Consider the following 27914-nt stretch of genomic DNA (forward strand, 5'->3'; position numbering starts at 1 on the left):
ATTACCAACATCCACAGAAGATAGCCATAAACATAAGAAGAAATTTAGAAGAAGCGTTGATCGATCGTTAACAAAATGAGAAGATAATTTCAATGAAATTACCGACATTTGCAAAATAATAATCCAAGAAAAATATATCTTGTGCGTGGGTTGGACATGGTTCAGTAATAAGCGTAAGATTTTTCATTTACCTCTTTTATTATTATACTGGCGGATAATCATTATAATAATTCGTCTGGCAATGATTGTTATCTACATTAAATGAATTACTTTAAACTCATATCTTTTTTACCACGTTTTATAATTACTTCACGGTTTTTTGGTACACTGCTTCGGCTTTTAAATAAATGTTTAACTAATCAGAACATCTTAAATGGTCAATGTTTTCATACGTTTTATTTGTAAAGGTGTTGAATATAATGGTACAATTTTAGTATAACATTGTAGGCCAGTCTATTATGCAAAGAAGAAAATAAAATATTTTATGTAGCGAAAGCTACTTATGTTTAGGTAGTGAAATAAGATACGTTTTAACAATCAGTTTATTTATATCGGACGACGGATTTCGCTGTCTATAATGTGCACATCATCTTCAGGTTCCGGTAAAAGTAAATTTTTGAGCACCTTAAGATGCTTTGCACATTATAGATAATGAAACCGATCGTCCGGTCCGAGGTAAATAAACTGATTGTGAGAAGGTCTTTTCTTTCATTACGTCCTTAGTATGGACTCACACATGTAACCCATTCTATAATGATTAAAATAGTTTATCTTTTCGTATTCGTCATTTAATCAGTCCCTTGGTTAGATAGTACGTGACATTAAATTCCACAACAGCTGGACCATACCTTTAATCAGCAAGATATCAACAAGTTTTCTGTTTACATTTTGATCTGGAGAGATATCTAGTGTTGGCATACGCATGGTACGCTGTTTCCAAAACATTTAAATCGCATCAAACATAAACGTAAAGTTATAAACGACGAGCACTGAATGGGATCGTTCTTCGTCTTCTTATTGTGCTTCATCCCAGAGCCTATTTTACTTCAAATCAGGCCCGAGGCACTACACAATTTTCGGGCCCCTAAATATAATTTAATAATAATAATAACTTTTTTAAATGTATTAATCATTTAATAGAGAAAGTATAGTTGCACAAGAAAATAAAATTTTTATTAACAATAAATAAAATTTATATTTAAACAATTAAACATTGTTTAAGGGGATAGGCGCAAACTTTCGGCTTCAATGCTATTTAAATGCATTCGTTTTTTTCGAAGCCTGAGAAAACTAATAAGTATTTTTGAAAAATTTAAACGAAAGAATGAAAGATTTCGTTACTACCGAAGGCCGAAAATCCCTGAAATCTTCGATAATATGTTTACTTTATCAGTTACAGGGGTGATAAAAAGAGAAAATTGAATGTGATTTTTAATTTTAAATACATATCTTATCCAAAAGAAACTTTTTATTTATTCTAAGGGACATTCGGCCCTCGGTAATAATGTAATCTTTCATTCTGCGTCTAAATTTTTTTAAAATATTTATTAGTTTTTTGAGTATTCGAAAAAATTAATGCATTTAAAGAGCATTGAAGCCGAAAGTTTGCGCCTATCCACTTAATTATAATTCTTGTGGTTATCATTTGTCATTGCCTGTTCGTAAAATGAAAGAATTTTGAAAATTTGTTTTGTTATTGTAATAAACATGTTTTGTTTGGTGATCTTTCCGGGCCCCATTCAAATACCAAGGCAGGTGCCTTACGGGCCTAGTGGTAAAATAGGCCCTGCTTCATCCTTTTAAGGACATTAGTAATCATCACTTCCCATTTTACTCTGCAGCAGTTCAGAAGAGTTCTACTGTTTTTTTCCACTCCACCGGTTTAAATTTTTCAACCAGGGGCCTGATTTTAATTCATTTCGATGTCGCAATTTAATTTCGACTCCGCCATGACAGATGCAATTTATAGCGATTCGTATTCATTTCGATATTAGTTCCAACTGGGGATATTAACGTTATCATTTTGACACTGCTCAGAATTTGGGTTGGTCCTCCTGTTTATTGGATTTATTGGCTATGCAACCACCGCAACGTTTGTTGATAGTCTGGGAAAATTATCGAAAAAGGTAATTTTGGAAAAGTTATTTACCAGCTATTTAATTGCTAAAATCGAATCTTAAAATTGCATATATTAGTAAAATGGGGTATGACAAGTCCGCAGAAAGTGTGTTATTTTATTTATAAACAAATTAGCACTCCCAAATCTTCTTTTTTTTTAATTAGTGCTCTGTAACTCATAAGATCTCAAATAAAAATTCCCCGCAATTTAGTTCTCCACAAAGTTATTTTTTTTCCGATTTCCTTCAACAAAAATTTTACTTGGAAAATCCGAGTTTTCCCAAAAAATCTGCAATTTTCAATTAAAATTTTAGGAAAGTAATTATTTATCAAAAATTAAATAAATTGGTGACATGAAAGATTTTTTATACCTAGTAGATTATAATATCAGGAGGCCGGCGACAATCTAACCAATAGTTTAGCAATAATTAAAATGTTACTTAAAAAATTTCGGTCGAAATAATAACCAGAAAGATTATGATACACCAGAAAACTATGATTTTCGTATAAAAAAGCTCTATACCTATTCAACGTACTTTACAGAATTGAAATTAGACTATTTGAGCGGTCTCAGGAATGTTTGAAAGAAGAAACAATTTTTTGCCTTATAAACAAATGGAACCCCTCAGAAAATATCAGATTAAATTAAATTAAGTCAACGCTGTTGAAAAGGGCACGGCTTTTTCTTCGAAGAAAAAAAAATTGAATTGTTCGTTCCAGGTATAACCGGTCAAATTTGACCGGCATTTGCGACAGAGTTATAAACAACAGGATTTCAATCTTTGAACCATTACCTTTTTATCCCGGTCTTCTTTGTACATACAAATTTTCATATCTTGAATGGGTTGCATGTGAGAGTTCATTTTAAATGAAGTAAAAGTCAGACTTACTATCAATCTTTATTATAACTTCCGACGACCGGTTTCGCTCTTTAAAATTTGTAGAGTATCTTCAGGTCAAAGGTAACAAGTTACGAAATGCTACAAATAAAAACCAGAATTAGCACATTGTCTGGTTGTAAAAGATGCTAAAGATCCATATGATCAAGCCAATGTTGAATAACATACATAAAAGTAGCGAAATAGCATACCAATGCACATGCAAGCATTCATGGGGGTGGTGGTACAAAACTTCCCTCAAACGCAACAACATGCGCAGAAGTATACTATATATAATCATGCAATCATAACGTGTCGTACTTACATTCGGATACAAGGTGCTATCAACTCAGTTTTCATTATCATGATGTTTCTTTTAAAGTTATGTTAACGGGATATGGTGGAATAGACGGACGATGCAGCAAAGGTAAACAAATCTATGGGACTTAGGAGTTCTTGAGGGTGATGAGATAGTTGGTGTAAGTTAACAAGCAAATCTATGTCTGTTATTATGTTTGTGTAAATCAAATTAGTGAATGTCTTATTTACAATTTTACAATTTTAATGTGTGTTGATTTTAAAGATTTTTTTAAAGATTTTATTTTTATTTTATTTTAATTTTATCTATATTTATATATATATATATATATATATATATTAAAGAATTCTATTTATTATTAATGTAAGATTGACAACGTTTGGATCGTAAATGTATTGAGTAATTATTGTGTATGTTAGAACTTGATTGCGCAGTTGCAAACTGATTATTTTAAGGTCAAAACCAGATCTGTGACGTGTACTGTTACAGATCTTACTTAACAGTACACGTCACAGATCTGGTTTTGACCTTAAAATAATCAGTTTGCAACTGCGCAATCAAGTTCTAACATACACAATAATTACTCAATACATTTACGATCCAAACGTTTTCAATCTTACATTAATAATAAATAGAATTCTTTAATATATATATATATATATATATATATATATATATATATATATATATATATATATATATATATATATATATATATATAAATATAGATAAAATTAAAATAAAATAAAAATAAAATCTTTAAAAAAATCTTTAAAATCAACACACATTAAAATTGTAAAATTGTAAATAAGACATTCACTAATTTGATTTACACAAACATAATAACAGACATAGATTTGCTTGTTAACTTACACCAACTATCTCATCACCCTCAAGAACTCCTAAGTCCCATAGATTTGTTTACCTTTGCTGCATCGTCCGTCTATTCCACCATATCCCGTTAACATAACTTTAAAAGAAACATCATGATAATGAAAACTGAGTTGATAGCACCTTGTATCCGAATGTAAGTACGACACGTTATGATTGCATGATTATATATAGCATACTTCTGCGCATGTTGTTGCGTTTGAGGGAAGTTTTGTACCACCACCCCCATGAATGCTTGCATGTGCATTGGTATGCTATTTCGCTACTTTTATGTATGTTATTCAACATTGGCTTGATCATATGGATCTTTAGCATCTTTTACAACCAGACAATGTGCTAATTCTGGTTTTTATTTGTAGCATTTTGTAACTTGTTACCTTTGACCTGAAGATGCTCTACAAATTTTAAAGAGCGAAACCGGTCGTCGGAAGTTATAATAAAGATTGAGAGTAAGTCTGACTTTTACTTCATTTACAAATTTTCATATCTTCAAGACATTCATAACAAAAAAGATTTATGTCATCAAGTTATTTAATTATTGATAAATAAGTACTTCCCTAAAATTAGTTGAAAATTAAAGATTTTGTTTGGAAAACCCGAATTTTCCGAGGAAAATTTCCGCCGAATGAAATCGAAAAAAAAATATCTATGTGCAGAATTAAATTTCAGTGAAATTTTATGAGAGTGTTTTTGGTTTAACGTTAAAATCTTCTGAGTTACAGAGTAACAATTGAAACAAAAATTTCGGAGCGCTAATTTGTTTATAAACCAAATAGCACACTTTCTGCGGACTTTGCATAGCTATATTACTAATATATGAAATCATAAGATTTGATTTCCGCATGTCCAGTAATAAAATAGCTGGTACATAATTTTCCTTGTTTTATACTAACTTTCCCAGATTATTACCTTACATCTTTCATTGAGTTGATAATTCACGTTGTGAACGTTCTCAATTATTATATTTCTAATTTAGTACTATTCTATCTAATTCCTCCAAAACCAGCAAATTTCCATAAAACACAGCCATATTAGTCGAGGAAATGAAGCTGAAAAAATGGTAAAACCTCGCAATTTTTTCGTCCAGCTTCGATTTGTACAAAAATTTGAGATTAATCTCATTACACCCTCTAGTTCATTTTCTATATTGAGCCGTTGTACGTTTTTGTTTTTTTAAGGGTGAAAACTACCCCTAATTGTAAAAAATTATAAAATAACATTTTAAACTTTAATATTGTCAACATTTGGTTCTTATTAGTTACATAATGATTGTTTTATGCTTTAAGATATACCATCATAATATTTCAACCCTTAAAGCCACCCTTGTTGGAGCTATATATAAAGAATTTACTTATCCTAAAAGAATAATTTCGGCTTGCATCGATTTACATAAAAATTTGGGATTAGGATCATCACCCTGTACTTCATATTTTATATCATGCTTAAGGACGTTGATTATTTTTTGGGGTGTAAACTACCCCTTATTTTCAAAAAATTATTTAAAAATATTGCGAATTCTAATATGGGTAAAATTTGGTTTTGATTGGTTAAATAATGATTGTTTTATAATTTAGGATATAATATCATAATATTTTAACCATTAAGAACTACCCTTAGTAAACAGTTTTTATAAGTATATATTTCAATATATCTATACAGAAAAAAAAAGTAGAATTAAAGAATTACAAAAACATTTATTTACACAAAAATACGAATTTACAAATATGTACAAATACAAATAAAATAGTTTTGTGGTATTGTACATATATTGAAAATTATCCATAAGCGAACTATCCGAATTTTTCGAAAAAAAAATCGTTTTATAAACATAGCTCCTTCATTTTTGGCGATAAAAGTTTTTTCAAAAATGACTTTGTAGGATTTTTTAAGAGTTTTAAGACTGTGTAAACTAAATTCCGTAAGATCCCTTAGTTTTTAATTAGGGTGGGTTTAAAGGACTCAAATACGGGGGTGTTTGCTCGTAAATAGAGGTTTTAAACAGCTATATTTCGCTAACTGTTCACTGTAATGGAAATCTATGCACAAGAGAATTTTAACTATTAAAATAGCTACAATTTAGTAATTTATCATTTTTTTCATATCTCCAGTATTTTCTGAGATATTTTGAAGTAAAAGGTGAAAAAAGGGAAATTTCAAAAAATTAATTTTTCTTTAAACTCCAATTTTTCTAAAATTATGCATTTTAAATAGTTCAAACTTCTTGGGTGTATTATGAATACAAATATAAAAGGAATTGCAGAAAGTTTAAGACCAATTTTTAATTAGGAGGGTAGTTAGGGGGTTATTTTCACTGATTTTTTTCATAGAGACAAGCAGGTACCGACATTTTTTTGATAATATTTCGCTCAATTTTCAGGCTAGAAACTTTTTATTATTATTTTTTGAAAGGCATAACTGTATACTTGAAAAAATATTATTTAAGTTTTCCTCTAAAAATGCAAAGTTTTTCCGTTATTTTACTTTGAATATTTCAAATTATGCATTTGACCAAAAAAGCTAACTTTTAACATGCCGAATCTCGGTTTGTATTGGTCTTAAAGATATTACAGGAAAACAATTTGGTTTATGCTACTAAAAGATACAATTTTGATATCTATAGTTTTTTTGATTAAATGCATATTTTTCGAGGTATTCTCAAAAAATCCCCCAAAAAAGTCGATTTTTTCATCGAAAAACTATTACTTTCAAGCCCGAATAACTCGAAAAATATTAGTTTTACGAAGAAAATGTAAAAAACATTTTTTTCTTAGAATCACTTTTTACATCGATTTACATGGTTAAAATGTAATAACAAATTCCCGCCCCCGAGATGGGGTGGCAACCACCGCCAAGGTTTTAGCGTACAGTGGCATGATATAGAAAATGATCCTTGGACTATTCCCTAGCTGCTGTGAAAATTTCAAGTAAATCAATGCTGGACGAAAAAATTGCGAGCCAAAATGCTTCATTTCCTCGACTATATTAATACCTCTTGCTTAAGTTTTCCTTGCAAGAAACAAACAAAACACATCTCCTAAACTAAACCTAACCTCGCTTTCGGCCATTCATTCATGTCCGTGTCACAATAATTTCGACTCGAAATTATAATATCAACCACTTTTTTGGAGTCGCAATTAATTTCGAAAAGTCGCTATTTTATGGCATCATTTCGTTAGTTCAACTAAATCCACAAGGCTCGCACAGTCGCATTTCAACGTCGCCATATTGATTGCGACTTGTTTTGAGTCGACATTTGAATTAGAATTAGGGGTCAGGACGTGCATCGTCTCCCAGGACTTCCATCGGCAGTTTTCTACCTGGAGAACTTTATTTTACCTGATACTCAGTTTTGTCCATGACAATGGTTTAATTGCCCTTCTTTGCTTGTAAGATTATCAGGGATTCATATTTTTTTATTATGTTCTAGCTTTAAGTTCCATTTTACTTACATTTGGTTTAGATTTTGTTCTATTTATTTTATTTTTATTTTACACAGTACTACAATTTCCTGTTATATTGAAAATAAATGAAACCTGTGAAATTTTGTCTCCTCTTCTCAATCAAGATAGCTAAACTGACCCGATTTCGAATGCTATTCAATCTTCTACTTGAATAGGATTGTCTTCACTTCAAACCCTTGGGTATGATGATATTTTCATGGCATCCTCGTAGTAATTAGATGGAATCTCAGAATGTGTCAATTATTTGTAAGGGGTACCTATCTGTTTTGAAATCTTTGGTAATCTTATCGATATTTCTTCTTCTTAAGGTTCCATCTTCTATCGAAAGTTGAATATCAACATGTGATTTTTATTTTACTTACAGCAGCTGTAGATAGTTGGTTAGAGCTCAGTCCAAACCATTCCCTTAGATTTCGTAGCTAGGAGGTTCGTCTTCTTCAAATGCAACCGACTATAACGAAGACCTCTTATTATATGACCGAAATATTCAGGCTTCCGCCTCTTAAGTGTCTTTATTTCTTCCTTCTTATTAACCCTATCAAGTACTTCCATATTGCTAGTTTTGTCCACCCATGATATTCGTAGCATTTGTCGATAACACCAACGCTCAAATTTCTTAATCTCTAATTGCTTCAGTGGCCAGGCATTAGACCCGTAGGACAAAATTGTAAAAACGCAGCAGCGCAACAACCTTATCCTTAGAGCCGTAGATCCATTCTTAGGTCTCTACTAAATGTCTCTAATAAATGTTTAATTTTCACTAACGGTGTGTATGCTAAAGTGCTACGTTTGGCCTGTGCTCTTGTACGGAATGGAAGCATATACGTTAAACACCAGTTCCATTAACAAACTTGAAGTGTTTAAAATGTGGTGCCTGCGTCGAATGCTTAGAATATCATGGACGGACAGGGCCACAAATGCTGAAGTACTAAGCATAGCGGGCTTACTGGATAGGAAACTTTTTAAATATGTTAAAAGTAAGAAGCCTGTATAATTGGGAAATATATTTCGAGGAGAACGATATACTTTTCAGTAACTCATACTCGAAGGAGAGATAGACAATGTACAGTGAGTGGATGCCGGCATGCACGTGGATGCACAAACGCACGGCACTTTAAGAAGAAGAAGAAGAAGAAGAAGAAGAAGAAGAAAACATCAAAACAAACGTGGCGAGAAATTATCAATAAATAACATAAAACAGAGAAGAATAAAGAACTCCTGGGAAGGCCTTTCTCCAGGAGTGGCTGCAAATAAGCGAAGATGAAGAAGACAGAAAGATATGTAGGGTAGCTGTGATTATTACGTCACCTAGGACAGATTATTGTGGAATTAGATGGGGAAACCACAGAAAACCCAATTTGGGTAGGTACAAGATGTCCATATGACTGTTGTTGTTCTGTGTATTTACAACTGATTTTACAAAAGAATTGTTATCATACTATGAAATATACATAGTTAAAATGGTACAACGTCTACCATGGGTCTATCAAACTAAACAAATGTCAATCCTATTTGGGTGTCAAAAATGAATACGTTATATTTTAATTCCCAAATTGTTGAAATTTTTGTCTGGCCTATGAATTATTAAACTCATTCGAAGCTACTAACCATAAAACACAAACCTTGATATTGTTTTCAAAAGTACCGTACGATCATTTCAATAAATTGTGGTCAACAGGTCGGGCGATTAGAGAAAGTTTTTGTTTTATTTTCATGACCACTTTAGCGCTCAATTAGAATTATTTATTAATTAAGGATTAAATAATGGAATGCGTTATTTGCAGACAGGTATTGTTGTTTTATCGGAATCATCATATTATATGTCATTATTGGGCTTTTGTTATATGCAAATACCCCATTCTCGTGCTGTTTCTTTGCACATTTACTGCGATAAAGAATTTTGTACCGGAATTTAGCTTTTGTACTAAGTAGAAAATCATTTTTGAAGTGTAAAATTCACAGTAAGATATCTGTTGTCAGAAGTTGAGTTATCATTTTATGTGTGTTTGTTCATGAGAACTACTTCTTCTTCTTTAGGTTAGGTGCCATGTCCGTATTCATATGTTGGCGGCCCATCAAGTTTACAATTTACTGAAACCTTTCTCTATCGGATGCTGTGCGAAATAAATTTTCTGTGGAACCACACCGTTGTCTAATATTATGCAGCCATGAAAGTTACTTTCATGGCTGCATCTGTTTCCCTCCACTTTTACTTTTATTATAAGACGAAGTAGATGGTATTTTCTTCATGTGCCTTGTCCGTTCGAACGTTGGCAATTAACATGGCTATTATGACTTTGTTTGCGGCAGATCTAAATAGTTCGGCAGATGCCAATCCGAACCATTGCCGCAATTTTGGAGCCACGAGTGTCTCGTCGTCCCTGGACCCTTCCTGCTGTATATATTCCCTTGGATGATTAGCTGTAGTACTCTATGTTTATTGTACCTCATAACGTAACCCAAGTATTCCAACTTTCTTTTCTTCATTCCTACCTCTCTTTCCTTACTTAGTGCACGTTCAGAGTGGAGCGAAGAAAGAGTGAGAGCAAAGAGCAACGAGTAAAGAGCAAAGAGCACAAGCAAAGAGCAAAGAAGTGCTAAACCAGAGTGGGAGCTGGTAGTTACGCGAGACGAGAGTATAGTTCTTACCCACTTGGCAGTCATGGATAGTTATTTTCTTTTTTTTTTCGAAAACTCCTCATTGAAAATGTGGTACTTCCTGACTCGCGGAAAACGTGAGAGACTTCATCGAATTAATCAATTCCGCGGTAATCAAGCTGAATTTCGCCATTTATTCAAAGAGCTACAGGAGGATCCCGTCAAATTAAAAGCATATTTCAGTGTGAATATGTAGACTTTTGACTACCTACTCAAAAAAATCCAAATCAAATAATTAATAATTGGCCAAGATATGGTTTTAATTCTTAAATTATTATTTTTATTTTTAAATTAAGATTTTTGGGCATATATATCATACTAGTGACGTCATCAATCTAGGCGTGATCGATGATTTTTTTAAATGAGAATAGGGGTCGTGTGCTAGCTCATTTGAAAGGTTATCCTATTCTCTATTCTGTAATATAAACATAATTATTTATATAGAGTGTCAAAAATTTTTTTATTTCATTCAAAATACACATTATTTTACTACTGTCAGAAAACACAAAAAAAATTGAATATTTAATTTATACGAAAAGCAATGTTTATTTGAGAAATAAACATTATTTTTTCTGATTTCTGAGAACAGTAAAATGTATTTTTAAATAAATTACATACATTCTTCTTTTCTTCTAATTTAATTCCATAAGAATTTTGTTGGACACCCTGTATAAATAATTATGTTAATGCTTATATTACTGCTTAGAGAATTGAATAACCTTTCAAATGAGCTAGTATGACGCCACTAGTACGTAAATGCCAAAAAATCATAATTTAAAAACAAAAATCGACCTGTTTCGGGATTTTTCCTTAAAATCGTCGGTTTACGAAATAATGAATTTATTCCATTTGGTTTTGCCACACTGTAGAATTAATAATAATTATTATTAATATAAGTTATAGACCTGGATCCCGCGTACAAAAAAAAGTTGATTAATAGCAAGCCGAAAATTTGTTAATAGCTTAACGGTGTCTAGTCGGACAAACCTTGATGCATGGGAACACTGGAACAGGAGAAGTTTTAATTGTGAAACGGGATCAAAATTTGGAACGTTAGAATACGAAAACGTTTCATGTACCTATTTTGTCGGACAGAACTTCCAATTGATTTGTTATCATTTTATTAAACTCTCATGCAAAAATCAGACTGGTGTTTATCACCAAATGGGCATTTTAATGAGTGGAACACGAAAAAAATGTCAAATGACAGAAACCATGTTGTTAGTAATAGCAATCTAATTTTTGCATGAGAATTTAATGAAAGGGTAACAAATCAATTGGATGTTCTGTCCGATAAAATACATGGGACGTTTTCGTTATCTGACGTTCCAAATTTTTAAACCAGTACGCGGGACTCAAGGCTATTACATAATATTTATTTAATTATAAAATTGCATAAAGTTATGAATTTAAAAGTCATCGTCGTCATCTGAATATGGAATATTTCTGATCCCATAATAGCTTTCTTTGAAACACTTCAGCTATGAGGACATCGAGATTTATTTTTCGGAAAAATACCAAAGAGTGCGAGAGGAGAAATCAAACTGCTCTTTGCTAGACGGATTGCTCGATCTTCGGATCATGCCCCACTCTGTGTACCTCTGTTTCTCAGTAGTAGTTTGATTTCACCGCTTTGCTCTTTGCTCTTTGCTCGCACTCTTTCTTCGCTCCACTCTGAACGTGCACTTACCGGCGTAGTACCTCCGCGTTGGTCATGTCCTCGGTCCAGGATACACGTTGGTAAGCTCACATTTCGAAGGCCTGTACTTTTTTCATTAACACATATGTTGCGGTCATTGTCCATGCCTCCATTCCAGATAACAAAACCGGGAATACATAACATTTGATAAGTCGAATTTTGAGAGATAGGGTGAGGCTGTTAGAGGTCAAATTTGCTTCACGCTAGCTAACGACGGGCCTGCTTTTTCTATTCTAAAAAGTATGGCTTGATCCCAACCTGAACTAACTCTTGTTCCTAAGTAGGTGTACGAATCCACTTGTTTACTTTTTTGATTGCTAATATCAGTTGTCTTAGTCGTTGTGGTTTTTGTGATGTTTAGTTTGAGCCCGCATTGTGCACTTGTTCTTTTTGTCTTACTCATCAGGCAATTCAGCTCCTCCGTGCTGGTCGCTAGAATCACAGTGTCATCAGCATACCTTATGTTATTAATTTTATTTTTATGCTTTTTTGTGCTTTCCTCCAGCGCTGTCTTAAATACTTGATGGTATTTAGGTCCTCTAATTATATGGCAGAAGTATTTTGATTATCTCTTTACATTATGATGTTTATGATCAGACGTTATATATTTAAGGTCTGTCGATAGCACCACGATCCGAATGCTTCTAGTTTGTTTAGCATTGTGGTTTTTAACGTCCATGTCTCGCAATCATACAATAGGATAGACCAACCACACAGAACATTTCAGGAGCTTCTTACCTTCTTCTTACTCGGGATGTATCGACAGGTTTCTGTTACATAAAACTGGCTTCCAGATTATAAAAGCTCTACATAGTATTTCAATTCTGGTTATTATCTCTTCATCAGAATCAGTTCGATTTCCTTTCTGTCTTGGTCTTAGTCTCCCTGAGAGTTCTTTAACTTTCCAATGTACATTGTGACTATCGAACTTTGATTGTATAGTCTCAATTTCTGCTTGTTACTGCTTCTTTTTCTTTTGCTTCTCTTATTTTCCTTCTTATTGTTACAGGGCGTCCAGAAACTCTACCGACAAACGAAGACAGGATCTTCCTCAGATAATATTAAGATAATTTAACCAAATTTACCTAGTCCGAAAATGCTTCCTAAGGGAGCTAGAGCTCTTTAAAGATGGCGTATTGTAATTAGTTTTTCTTAACTATCTCCAAAACGCTTCTAGTTAGAAAAACGGAAATTGGTATGCTTATTTATCTTTCAGGGTTAAACCGATTCCATCTATTGCGAATTTCTAGTAGCGGTCAGAGGCGTCCGTTTTGGGTGGGCAACGGTTATTTTATCGCATGACTTTTTTGTCTTTAAATTTTAAGCATTTTTTACTCTGGATTAATAAATTCTGAGGTATACTAGTACTGAAAGGTACTCCTTCTTTAGGTCGGTAGGACACACCGTTTTCTAGAAAAATCAATTTGAAAATTTTTCGTCCCTTGAATTTGAAAAAAAAATTGAAAAAACTTAAAAAAACGGTGTATTTTACCAACTTAAAGCATGAGTTACTTTTAGTTCTTAAATACCTCATAATTTAATAATCTAGTGTCAAAAATGCTTAAAAATTAAAGATAAAAATTATGCGATATAAGAACCGTTGACCTACCCAAAACCGACCCATATGACCGGTACTATAAATTCGCAATTAATGAAATCGATTCATCTTTGGAATATAATGAAATGTACAAGTTTTCGTTTTCTTAAATAGTTTTTTTTTAATTTTTTTTTTGATATTTAAAAAACGAAAAATTTTCAAATTCATTTTTCTGGAAAACGGTGTATCCTATCGATTTAAAGCAAGAGTACCTTTTAGTACTAGAATACCTCACAATCCAATAATTCAGAGTCGAAAGTATTTAAAAATTAAATACAAAAAAGTTATGCCATAAAATAACCGTTGCCCTACCCAAGGCGGACGCCTATGACCGGTACTAGAAATTCGCAATGGATGGAATTGATTTATCTCTGAAATATAAATAAGCATACCAATTTTTGTTTTTCTATATAAAAGCGTCCCGGAGGTATTTAAGAAAAACTAATTACCAGACGCCATCTTCAAATAGCTCTAGCTCCCTTGGGAAGCATTTTCGGACAAAATGAATTGGGTTAAATTGTCTTAAAATTATCTGAGAAGTATCCCATATTCGTTTGTCGGTAAAGTTTCTTGACACCCATTCATCAAACACATTCTTATTAATAACTTTTATGACATGCGAAATATACAAGAGTTACTATAGGACGAAACACAATGCAGTTATAATTTTTGACCTTATTCGTCAGGCACATTTCGACTGTTATGTGGGTTATTATTATACAAACATTTTCTGCACAGTCATTAGATTTGAGAGTCTAATAAACAGCGTTTCGAGCGTGTGTAGAAGTTATCATCAATATTTATGTATAGTCCGTCCGCTATAACTTTTCCCATGCGGTACGATTCATTTTCAATCAAATTAAGTCAAAACAGAAAGTGAACCGTACGCCGATGTGTGTAGTATATAATATACAGTATACAAAATGTATATACACATCGACGTTCGTTTCAATTTATGTTTTGACTTAATTTGATTGAAAATGAATCGTACCGCATGGGAAAAGTTATAGCGGACGGACTATATATAATAAATGAGCGTCAAACAATCAACTTAATCAAAGACTCAATAAACTACAACACTACAACAGTTCAACACTACTCTGGAATACAAACATAACCTCAACAAATTCCACTTCTGCGAATTCATATACAGCATGGTACGTAGATATTTGTAGTTGTGTAGTGGTATGCAGTTAGTTTAATTATTCGAATCTTAATACTTCCAGAAGCCAGAAACTGTTACTTCAGACAAAATACAAATTCAAGCAACACAAATACCACTGGACCTCCAATACCAACGGAAAAACTTATGCTGAAGCTGAAGAAGAAAAAGTTAAGACGAAAAGTGATGAAATATTTAGCTGTAGCTGCAGCCATAATAGTCAAAATAAGTCTTATGTTGAAGATGTTTGGAGCTGCTGTACAGTTAAAGTTTTTGATGATAGGCTTCATAACCCTTATTTTCCACATCCTGAGGTTCTGGCTTGATGTCAAAAAGGGGTACAATCCGGCAAGTGTTGTGTATTTAGATAGAAACAGCAGGTATGATGGACAGAATTACTGGGCTAGGCGTAATGATATCAGGCATAATGTAGGCGTTAGGCGTAATGATATTAAACATAATGTAGGCGTAAGGCGTGTAAATATAATGTAGGAATAAAATAAAGTATTGTTTTTATTGGCCATTTAAGTGTTGTGTTATTTTTAAAGCAATAGTGCAGTCATTGAAGCGTAAAATAGGTTTTTACCTCCGAAATTTTTTAGTATGAACCGATTTACATGAGATTTTGGAATTAGGCTTATCTTATCCTTAACTTCAAAAGTGATATTGACCCGAACTCCGTTTTTTTATTTTTAAGGGGTGAAAACAACCCCTTAATGGAAAAATTAACATCATTTTATCGCCAGAAAACGTATTTAATAATAAAGAGTGACATTGTGAAGTGTTTTCTAACACAATAATCTCATGTTAAACTCATTTTCATCCCCTTGAAAACCGTACAACCCTTGAAAAAACAACCCCTAAATCGAAAAAATTTACAAAAAATAATTTAGTATGACATAAAAAGATTTAAATATAGAGTAAATGATATTTTACGTTATCCATCTTAATTATCATACCCCCTTTCAATCCTTAAAAGCAACCCCTAAATAGAAAAAATTTACAAAAAATCAATTTGGTTTGACAATCATTTTACGTTCTCTATCTTAATTATCATATTGTTAACTTCCTTTCAACCCTTAAAAGCAACCCATAAATAGAAAAAATTTACAAAAAATCAATTTGGTTAGACAATAAGACTTAAAAATAGAGTAAATAATATTTTACGTTCTATATTTTAATTATTTAATTGTTAACCCCTTTCAACCCTTAAAATCAACCCATCGATTAAAAATTGTATAAAAAATTTCTTTTGATAAACTAAAAAGGATTTAAATATCGTTCCACTTTCTCGAAAAAGCCATGCTGGAAAATCATATGCCCAAGTTCTTTAACCCTTAAAACTACCCCTAAATTAAAACATTGAATATGTATGATTTAGTTTTTGGCCATAACTACTTCAATTTTGAAGCTATCACAACTTCTAAAAAACCATTTTAAAGGTAATTAAAAGAGCTACAACTTTTTTCATTATAATATCTAGTGAAAAACCTTTTATTTTGAAACGGTGAAGGGTCAAAGGGCTCGAGAGAGACTGTGGTTGCGCTACCGCGCGCTCTTTAATCAATCATATCTTTGTCAATTTTTATGTGATAGGAAAAACAAACAAACCAAAATTTTTGTCAAACAAAAACCTATTGTTCTTAATACTACACTTTTTTATGTATCTTTCATTATTTTTGAGATATTATGAAAATAATGTGTTTTTTTTTAATTCGAAAATTCTTTTTTCTTTAAATCGTGATTTTTTCAAGAAATATGTGTTCCAAAGGAGAGAAACTGCTAGAATCCATTAAACTCTTTAGATTAAAGTTAATTCTAGACGGAATATGATTAATTTTAATTTTGGTGGAAATGGCACTTATGAAATCCATTGATTTAATAATAAACCATTAGATGTTCCTCTTTTTTTCATTGCAGCTCACTCATTTTACGTACAAAAGACTTTTAACAGTGCTCATTTTAAAGCTTATTTTAAGCAATATAAAATCCTTTCTCATCAGCATGCATAAAATGTATTAGCTCTCCGCAAGATGGCATTGAATACATCGATTAAATTTCACACAAAATAAAAATCGGATTTGATCTTCAATGTCTTGTTTAATATTGCACTTGAACACTCTTTAAAAAACCAATTTGTTCATTGTTTTACATGCTACAATTTTGTTTAGTATAATATTATCGTTAAAATGCATATTTTTGGAGATATTTGTAAAAAACTGTTGAAAATCGTGAGAAAATTACGAATTTTCAATTGCCAATAACCTGAAAAGTATTGGGTTTTTGAAAAAACTTTATACAACATTTTCTGTTTAAAATAAGGTCTTCTAACGATGTCTAAGGTTATTAAAAAAAATAATAAAAATTTCCACCACCGAAAAGTGGTGGCAACCACCCCCAGGCTGAAAACGGAGTTCGGGTCAATATCAGTTTTGAAGTTAAGGTTAGGAAAAGCCTAATTCCAAAATTTCATGTAAATCGGTTCATAGTAAAAAATTTCTGAGCTAAAAAGCTTCAATGACTACACTACAATATCTTAAACTTATACAGTATATTACAGATAAAAAAAACGTTTGATTAGTGAGGCTCGATGCGCACTTGCATGTTTTTAAGCTGCGTGCACGCTGCGAGCAAGCTGCGTACGATCGCTGACGGTTCAGCAGTACATGGATTGTAATTTTATCACTGCACACTCGAGCTAAGCCGCGCCGTTCAAGCTGCTTGTAAGTGACTTGCAAGCCGCGTGAACCGAGAGCACGCCAGACGCTAGTTTCTGCTACGCCCCCATGTGCACGCCATTTGAAAACAAGTCAGGCGGTTTGGCAGTCTATGCTGGGCAATCATTCAGTACACATTGACCGCGCGATCGATTTCAACGTAGATATAGAGCTGTTTTATTTCTGGCGTGTATTGACGACGATAAACAGGTTATACTGTGCGAAAGTAGAATGCCCCAGGATAGGCAATAAGCAATGTGGATTTAGAGATGGTCTAGGAACTAGAGAGGCACTATTTTGTATACGCAAAGAATGTTTATATTTGTTTCATCTACTTCAAGAAGAAATTCGACCGAATATAACAGGATACACTTTTCAATTGCCTGCGGGCAGTAGGATTTGACCACTACGATATAAGACTGTAATACTTGTATTACAACCAAGTCTCTATCCAAGTTGGAGATAGTGGTACTGAAAAACTACCCATCAAAGATGGAGTACAACAGGGTTGTGTTTTGTCACCCAGTCTTTTTAATCTGTGCTTTAAAGAACGAAAATGCTTTGTCACGAAATGTTATGTGTGGTCTGTCTTACTGTACGGTTGTGAGCCATGGACGTTAAAAACCACAATGCCAATCAGATTAGATGCATTCGAATTGTTGTACTATCGACGAATCCAAAAGATATCGTGCGTTTCGTGCACTTCCAATGAAGATGTTCTTCAAATGATTAATTCAGAACATCTGCTCATGAACATCTTAACGAGGAGAAAAACGGAATACCTACTTCGGCCATATAATTAGAGGACATAAACACCATCTACTTCACCTTATAATACAAGGAAAAGTGGAGGGAAAGAGATGGTTTGGTCGAGTGAAACTTTTATGGTTGCGTAATATTAGACAATGATGTGGTTCCACAGTAGAGTAGAAGAATTATTTCGCGCAGCAGCCGATAAAGAAAGGTTTTAAGAGCTCGTAAACAAGATGACGGTCAATGTCTGAATGCAGACACGGCACCTAAAGAAGAAGATATACACCGTATTTTTCGAGTCTCAAAATCCACTTTCGAATCGACACAGAACGTTTTTTCTTTCTCTTCATGAAAGCGAATTTATGTCTGACCTTCGACATTTACTCACAGAGATAAGTATCAGATGTAAACGAACCTTAATAGATTTCTTCGTAATTAAAATTATGTCAGTTAATTCTTAGACACTGATGATGGTTGGGAAGTGACCTCTGATCGTTCACCCATAGTATTAACTAATAAACTAACGGAGTGAGCAAGTTTATTGTCAAGCGAATAATTATCTTTTTTAACGATTTTCTTTACTTCAATAGTTTGCATCAAATCTTTAGACGTTAATTTGACTGACTTTTCTTCAATGCAAATGAATGAACATTTGCAGACATATGCATTCGCCGGGACAATACGCGAATAGTCAATAAAAAAAATTTGTATGTTTATTAATTGTTTAAATAAAAAAAAAAACGATTTTAATGGAAAATGCTTAAATTCTCTTGTTTTTTACAATGTAGAAACTTGAAAGTTTTGCGGATTGTAGCTAATGATATGAACTATACATAATTTCACTTTTTTTGTTAATTGTTTACGTTATGCTTCATAAATAAACAAAAAAGTTTCAAGTTTTGAACGCTCATATATTTGTTTATATATAAATCAGCGTATATTCGTGTCAAATTTCAATACGATACGAAACAAAACTTCAACCAAAACTCGAATTAAAAAAATTCGTGTTTTTATCGTAGTCTTAGAAAAACCACCGGTAGAGACGTTTTGTGCTACAATTAACATTAGAATTCGTTTTGTCGTATTAATTAATTAAACGTTTTTACAGTGAAACCTCGATAACTCGGATTAATCGGGACCGCGACCAATCCGGGTTAGCCGGAGAATATGGTAAAAATTAATAAAATACGGTATAATTACAGATAAACTCCGTTATAATTGAAATAACATGAACTACACATCTAAATTATTAAAAAAATAAAAAAACGCAAACACAAACCTAAGCAAACAATACAAGACTGTACTATACACAATACAGTCACAATCGGAACGATGTTATGAACAGTGAAAACTAAGACCATTGTTTAAAAAAGAATTTTTTAAATAGTCTTTTAGTCTTTTTTAAACAATGCTAAGACAGTTTGAAATAAATAAAAGAATAACAGGTGCCTGTTGTTTCCAATAAATCCGAGACAATTACCGTCGCTCTGCCGCCGCCGCGGCAGAATTATACATAGTTCAAGTTCAACGCATAGTACATTTTTATTGTTGAAATGTTTGTCTGATAAAAATCGGTCCGGGTTAGCCGGACTTCCAGGTTATCGGGGGCCGACTTATCGGGGTTCCACTGTATTTAGTTTAATCGTTTGGGTCAAATCTTTGGACGTTAATTTGACTACCTTTTCTTCAATGCAAATGACTAAAAACTTGCAGACATATGCATTCGCGGGAATAATACACGAATAATCAATAACAAAATTTTTGTTTATTAATTGTTTAAATAAAAAACGATTTTAATGGAAAATGTTTAAATTCTCTTGTTTTTTACAATGTAGAAACTTGAAACTTTTACAAACTGTAGCTAATGATATGAACTATAAATAATTTCACTTTTCACGTTAATTGTTTACGTTATGCTTCATAAATAAATAATAAAGTTTCAAATTTTTTGCCGATTCCGACTACTTTTTATGTTTGTACATCATATGTTTTATAAATATTTTAATAAACATGACGATATATTTTAATGTTTGAAAGGTGTAAGACTAAACAGTAAAAAATAAAAAAAATATGAAAAAAATATTTTCAAGAAACGTTTTTCTTTAGTTACGAGTGACTAAAATTAAACATATTATAAAAAAATCAACTAAAAAGCAAAAAATAAAAAAATTGAAAAATCTAACACATTCGTTAAAGAAAAGCGTGGTGCGAAAACCGTTTATTCTTTATTCGATGAAGACGCGCCACGCTTTTCTTTGACGAATGTGTTAAATTTTTTCGATTTTTTTATTTTTTGCTTTTTGGTTAATTTTTTTATGTTTAATTTTAGTCACTCGTAACTAAAGAAAAGCGTTTCTTAAAAATATTTTTTCATATTTTTTTATTCAAGATAACGTTAACAAGTGAAGTTATAAAATATAAGTTCATATGCATAAATGCCCAAATTTGTTTCAGTTAATACTTTTTAAAAAGCTTCATTAATAACGTCTCATAAAATGAAACATAAAATGTTCTTATCGTTAAAACTGTTCAAATCACCATATAATGTGAAATAGTTCAGCACAATACTATAAATTCGTACCAAAATATGTATTACAATGTTATACAAGTAACGTACTTGATACACCACAGCAACAATGTAAATTTACAACAAATAATGTTTATTCAAACTTTGAATGCACTCGTGAGATGTGGAGGGTAGCGACTGCTACCACCTAGCTAAAGATACCAGCGTCTTCTCAGCAGACCAGGAACAAAGTGATTTTGAGTATTGTCTTTGCGGTTGTTAAAGAAATTGTTTTTCTAGCATGACGCGACGCATGAGTACCAAAGCGATATGCAGTTCAATTTTGAGAGAAATTTATTTTTTATTGTTCGTTGTTCCATAATATTGTATCAAAAATCAGTGTATTGTTCGACCACTTACACTTTCTGAAGTAGAAGTCGGTAACAAAAAAGCGCTGGCTTGTCGCTAGTATCGGCGTTTGCTGTGGTTCTGATCTACTTTTTTTGTATTTTAAGAGCGGTGACAAAATATAGTATGTACAAGCACATAAGTTATGAATTTGAACGAAAAAATATTGCTTTTGTTGCTCCTTCGAAAGCGCAGCCAAAAGAAGAAAACGACGTAAATTTTGGGTGCATCCATTGTCCAAGACCGTTCAAAGTTTGGACAGTCAAGTTTGTGCCTTTACATTTCTGTTGTTATGTGAATTACTTTTGTAATCCCAAATCGCACGTTCAGCCTGAACTGCAGCAATGAAAGTGTATGTGTCGAATGACTCCATTTTTGTCAACACTGCTTTCAAAATCAACAAACAAGCTTGTACTTTTTGTCGCTGCTACGCTGCTGTGTTTCAAAGTATTTTCTTGTGAAAAGAGAATCGCTACAATTGAGAAGTCAGCCGACGGGAGGGGTGACAACCGCAACTGACGACAGAAGTTGTAGTGCAGGCGAGAAAACGCCCTTGTGAAAAGGAAATGCGTTGTGCATTGATGTTCAATGTCGAATTCAAGTAGCGACAGACAACCACAAACGCTCGTTTTTTTTTATGCTGACTTCGACTTTAAAAAGTTGTTAGTCTGTAAGCGGCCTTAATTTTTGGTAAGCGAAATATTGGTTAACTATACGAGGGGAAACAACAATAGCAAAAAGTGTGTTGATATTTCAACAATACTTGTATAGAGTTGCGAATCTACAACAAATAGATAGTGTAGTTTATACAGTAAGTATCCAATTTTTAAATGGCACGTTTAGCATGAAAATGTACCAAATTTTTGATAGTTCGTCCAGTTTATAGAAGATTACACCGGTTTGATGGTTTTCAATTTATGGCACGTAAGAAGGCAATAAAATGTACTATGGAAAGAAAATTGCACGAGTTTATAGTTTATTACAGGATTGGTTTCATAAAATTATTTTGCATGACACAAAGTACAAAATTGGTAATATTAATACAAATATTAAAAAGAAACTGTTTCTGAATTGTAAAATTACAGAAAAACTATATTATGTACTATTAAATCAGGTTATACTTCAACCACATCATTATATTAGACAAGGCGAAAATGGCGGGTTCGTTGGGAAAAATATTCCCATGACATTTTTTTGCATAATCACATTCGTGAGATATCCCAGAATAAGGTTCAAGAAGTCGCCCACGTGAAAAGTGGGCCAAATTTTTTTTAAAAATTTGTTTTAATCAAATTGCAAAAATCAATATTTTTGGCCCGGAATTTTTTTTAGGTTTTTGGACTATTCTGGACAAAAAGGGTCTCTTATAATTTTTCTTTAAAGTTAATCTTTCTCGAGTAATAAACAATTTAAAATTTGAAAAACGCGAAAATTGCCATTTTTAAGACTTAATAACTCTGTTAAAAATTATTACTATGAAAGTCCGAAAGTGACTAAATCAAAGTTTAAAGCCCCCGCTACATGATCCTGAAGAAATCTGTCATTAATTTATTACTTAGCTGTTATTTTTAATTAATAACAATGAGCAGTTAGATCGTATTGACGCGGCTGTAAATGTGAGTGCGAGTAAGATGCACAAGTGGACTGCCGGAATGGCATCTCACTCGCACTCAGCATTTACGGCCGCCTAACACGTGCATGGCGCTCATTATTTATTATTACTTAAAAATCACAGCTTAGTAATAAAATAATGACAAAAAATTTCTTCAGGATCTTGTAGGGGGGGCTTTAAACTTTGATTTAGTCACTTTCTGACTTTCATAATAATAACTTTTAACTGAGTTATTAAGCCTTGAAAATGGCCATTTTCGCGGATTTCAAATTTTAAATTGCTTATAACTCGAAAACGATCCACTTGAGAGAAAAAATATAACAGACCTTTTTTGCCCAGAATGGTCCAAAAAATCTAAAAGAAAAATTGTGGGGCCAAAAATATTGATTTTTGCAATTTGATTAAAAAAAATTGTTAAAAAAAATTTGGACCACTTTTCGGGTGGGCGACTTCTTGAACCTTATTGTGGAGTGTCTCACGAATGTGATTATGCAAAAAGATCTCATAGGAATATTTTTTCCAACGAACCCGCCGTTTTAGCCTGGTCTATATGTCAGAGATCATCGTCTAAAGCACTTTGTATTTTAGCGTTTTTATGAATTTTAGCTTATTTTTAAAATTTTTAAAATATGCATTGTCTTTCCCCTTTAAAGTTTGGTCATTTGAAAATTATTTAATCGAATGAATCCCTTTGGAATTGTAAAAATCATTAGCTCTATTCTATCTGGCCTACGAAATTTTTTATTGGTATACACTCTTGTATGACCTAGGCCCCCTGTCATTATCTTTGTGAAAGAGGTGGTCTTCTCCTCAGGTCTCTGGATAACCCTCTCTATGTGTTTTGTGAGACTTAATTGGTCATCAAGTTGGACCTCCAGATACCTGTTCTCCTTTTCCGGCAGGAAATTTAACCCCGTCTAGGTAAAATATCATAACGTCTCCCTTTCGTTTTCTTTTTGTATGACGACCTCTGTCTTTTCCTCCGCCAGTAGCTTTTTAACCCATATGTATACTTTTTTCAGAGTATTGCTTCCCTTTTTTTATTATCCCCCAATTTATATTATCTTCCATTATGATGGCTATCATCTGCCAAAGCTACTGTTTTCACCTCTTCACCAAACTTTAACACCATTATTACTGATTACTTTTATTTTTCTGTTTGATAGGTAGACAAAGAAAATATTTGTTGCATTGACTGTTGATTTTACTTTTTGAAATCCAAATTGTTCTTTCGATATTTGTTTACCTCCTTCCAATGCCTTTTGTAATCGGATTTTTATAAGTACCTATATCGTAAGTTTTTTCCGGGGTATCCAGCAAACAAATTGATTTAAACAAATTTATTTCCTCCATCGACCTCCATTGGCTTTAATAATAGTACCAAGTTGCCTAATTTTTGTTCATTTGATCATTTTTGTCTACCTAGCAAATTGTTACAGATAGGCAAATATATTTCTAGCCCATCTTATTCAACCATTCAACAAACCATCTTATGATTTTTTCTTTATACGTATTCTGTAAACTATTGATAACAATTTAGAGTACACCTCATTAGGATCCCCTTATTCTTTTTAAAACAACATGAAGTTTGTTTCTAATATGTACGTTCCATTAAAAAAAACAATTCAGTATCATCTAGTTTTTATAGTACCTACTTACAATCCTTGGAACTGTTAGTCCAGAAAGCCACTGCGCATCCGCTAGGAAAAATATTCTAATTCAGATTTTTTGCACAATCTTACTCAAAAAGGACTCCTTTTAACAAATTTGTATGTTGCCAGGACCAAAAAGTGGTAAAAAATTTTTTAAACGTTTTTTTTTTGTTTTTTTCCTAAAATTATTTTTTTTTCATGGAAAAAAGTTTTTTTTAGGTTTTTTGGATCATTCCAAACAGAAAAGGTCTTTAGTGACTTTTCTCTAAAAATGACAGTTTTTGACATATAAGCGATTAAAAATTGAAAAATTGCGAAATCGGCCATTTTTAACCCTCAAAAACTATGTGAAAAACTGAAAATTTGAATGTTGCCAAGGTAGGTAGATATTGTTTAAACATCGATTGATGAAATCCTGAAGAGTTTTTTGCAATACAGTATTCAAAACTCCTATTTTTTTTAATTGCTAATCAAGCGTGCTCGACACTATTTTCCACCGACAGTATGGTGCAAATGAAAGGAATAAATTCGCTATTTCGTAAACCGACGACTTTAAGGAAAAATCCCGAAACAGGTCGATTTTTATTTTTAAGTTATGATATTGTGGCATATATGGTATACTAGTGACGTCATCCGTCTGGGCGTGATGACGTAATCGATGATTTTTTTAAATGAGAATAGGGATCGTGTGGTAGCTCATTTGAAAGGTTCTTCAATTCTCTATTCAGTAATGTAAACATTTACATAATTATTTATACAGGGTGTCCTTCTACTTCTTTTTTTGTCAAATAATTTAATTTAATAAAATTTTTTTGGACACCCTGTATAAATAATTATGTAAATGTTTATATTACTGAATAGAGAATTGAAGAACTTTTCAAATGAGCTAGCACACGACCCCTATTCTCATTTAAAAAATCATCGATTACGTCATCACGTCCAGATGGATGACGTCACTAGTATATCATATATGCCACAATATCATAACTTAAAAATAAAAATCGACCTGTTTCGGGATTTTTCCTTAAAGTCGCCGGTTTACGAAATAACGAATTTATTCCTTTCATTTGCACCATACTGTCGGTGGAAAATAGTGTCGCGCACGCTTGATTAGCAATTAAGAAACAAAGAAGTTTTGAATATTGTATTGCAAAAAACTCTTAGGGATTTCATCAATCGATGTTTAAAGAATATCTACCTACCTTGGCAACATTCAAATTTTCAGTTTTTCACATAGTTTTTGAGTACTAAAAATGACCGATTTCGCAATTTTTCAATTTTTATTCGCTTATATGTCAAAAACTATCATTTTTAGAGAAAAGTCACTAAAGACCTTTTCTGTTTGGAATGATCCAAAAAACCTAAAAAAAACTTTTTTCCATGCAAAAAAAATAATTTTAGGAAAAAAACAAAAAAAAAACGTTTAAAAAATTTTTGACCACCTTTTGGTCCTGGCAACATGCAAATTTGTTAAAAGGAGTCCTTTTTGAGTAAGATTGTGCAAAAAATACGAGTTAGAATATTTTCCCTAGCGGATGCGCAGTGGCTTTCTGGACTATGTGTTATTCAGATATATTTTACAATTTAGAAACAGAAAAATTATATTCATTTGCATTCAAATTCGAAATTTCACATTCATAATATCATGGGAGTAGTGGTTTGCTTAATATTATTGTTATAATTGCATGTTCTATTTAATTGTGATATACCTACCAGAGATTGAAATACAGGTAAAATTAATATCAAATGTAAATGTTAAATGTTATTACCGGTTAAACAAACAACAGCATGGACCAGAATAATACAATATTATTTCGATACATATTCTACTTCAACTTTTCTTTTTTGACATTGAAAGTAATTCGTTAGTACACATTTTATATGTTTTTGTTAAATTTTCTTTTTCGCTCTTCCTTTTGCCTTTAGTTTTTTACTTATTTATTGTTCTAAATAAAGAAATAAATAAAGAACAGAGTACCACAAATATTTTTCTCTGAATATACGTGCTCAAGATATCTTTTATCATGTTAATATCTACCTACAGTATTTTGAACGAACTCTTTTCACTAAAAATGTTCCTAAATCATAACATGGAATAATTAGGTACATATATAATTTATGCTATAGGTAAATACGATTCTAGTAAATAAGAGATTCGAAAATAATGTCAACAGAGAGACGACATATTCTAGTCCATATACAGGGTGTCCAGAAACTCTACCGACAAACAAAGACAGGACATTCCTCGTATAATTTTAAGACATTTTAACCCAATTCACCTAGTCCGAAAATGCTTCCTAATAGAGCTAGAGCTCTTTGAAGATGGTGTCTTGTAATTGGTTTTTCTTAAATACCTCCAGAACACTTCTAGTTAGAAAAACGAAAATTAGTACACATATTTATCTTTCCGAGATAAAACGATTCAATCCATTGTGAATTTCTAGTACCAGTCATAGACGTCCGTTTTGGGTGAGGCAACGGTTGTTTTATCGCGTAACTTTTTTGTCTTTAACTTTTGAGCATTTTTGATACTGGATTATTAAATTGTGAGGTATTGTAGTACTAAAAGGTACTCTTGCTTTAAGTCGGTAGGACACACCGTTTTCTAGAAAGATCGGAAAATTTTTCGTTTCCTGAATTTGAAAAAAAATTGAAAAATTTTTTCAAAAAAACGGTTTATTTTACCAACTTAAAGCAAGAGTAACTTTTAGTGCTAGAATACCTCATAATTAAATAATCTAGTGTCAAAAATTCTTAAAAATTAAAGACAAAAAGTTATGCAATAAAATAATTGTTGACCTCCCCAAAACGGACGGATATGAACGGTACTAGAAATTCGCAATTATTGAAATCGATTGATCTCTGGAATATAAATAAACGTACCAGTTTTCGTTTTTCTAAATAGTTTTTTTTTTGAAATTTTTTTTGATATTCAAAAAACGAAAAATTTTTAAATCGATTTATCTAGAAAACGGTGTATCCTATCGACTTAAAGTGAGAGTACCTTTTAGTAATATAATACCTTACATTTTAATAATCCAGACTCAAAGATGCTTAAAAATTAAAAACAAAAAAGTTATGCGATAATTTACCTGTTGCCCTACCCAAAACGGACGCCTATGACAGGTACTAGAAATTTGCAATGTATGTAATCGATTTATCTCTGGAAGATAAATATGTGCACCAATTTTCGTTTTTCTAAATAAATGAGTTATGGAGATATTTAAGAAAAACTAATTACCAGACGCCATCTTCAAATAGCCCTAGCTCCCTTAGGAAGCATTTTCGGACTAGATGAATTGGGTTAAATTGTCCTAAAATTATCTGAGCAATCTCCTGTCTTCGTTTGTCGGTAGAGTTTCTGGACACCCTGTATAGTCCAGCAAACGAAGCCTTTCACCTCGCAATTTTCACAGAATGGATCGATTTGCTTGAAAATTTGAGAGTAGCTAGTGGATAGTCCAAGGATCAAAATCTATATGA

The 27914-nt window shown here is 32.3% G+C and overlaps 1 protein-coding gene across 5 annotated transcripts in view; it reads left to right on the forward strand.

Moving 5' to 3' along the window:
* The window catches only part of LOC126892510 (uncharacterized), a 301445-nt gene that overhangs the window by 188304 nt on the left and 85227 nt on the right, over window positions 1-27914 (forward strand). Inside the window, exon 3 of one of the 5 annotated variants that reach the window (XM_050662065.1) lies at window positions 14848-15282. The exons of the other annotated variants lie outside the window; for them this stretch is intronic. Coding sequence (XP_050518022.1) covers window positions 14848-15275 — 428 coding nt within the window. The 3' untranslated portion in view covers window positions 15276-15282. Of the gene's footprint in view, window positions 1-14847; window positions 15283-27914 lie in introns of those variants that run through there. 5 annotated transcript variants of the gene reach the window in all.

Source organism: Diabrotica virgifera, chromosome 9, assembly GCF_917563875.1.
Source record: "Diabrotica virgifera virgifera chromosome 9, PGI_DIABVI_V3a".
Taxonomy (NCBI): domain Eukaryota; kingdom Metazoa; phylum Arthropoda; class Insecta; order Coleoptera; family Chrysomelidae; genus Diabrotica; species Diabrotica virgifera.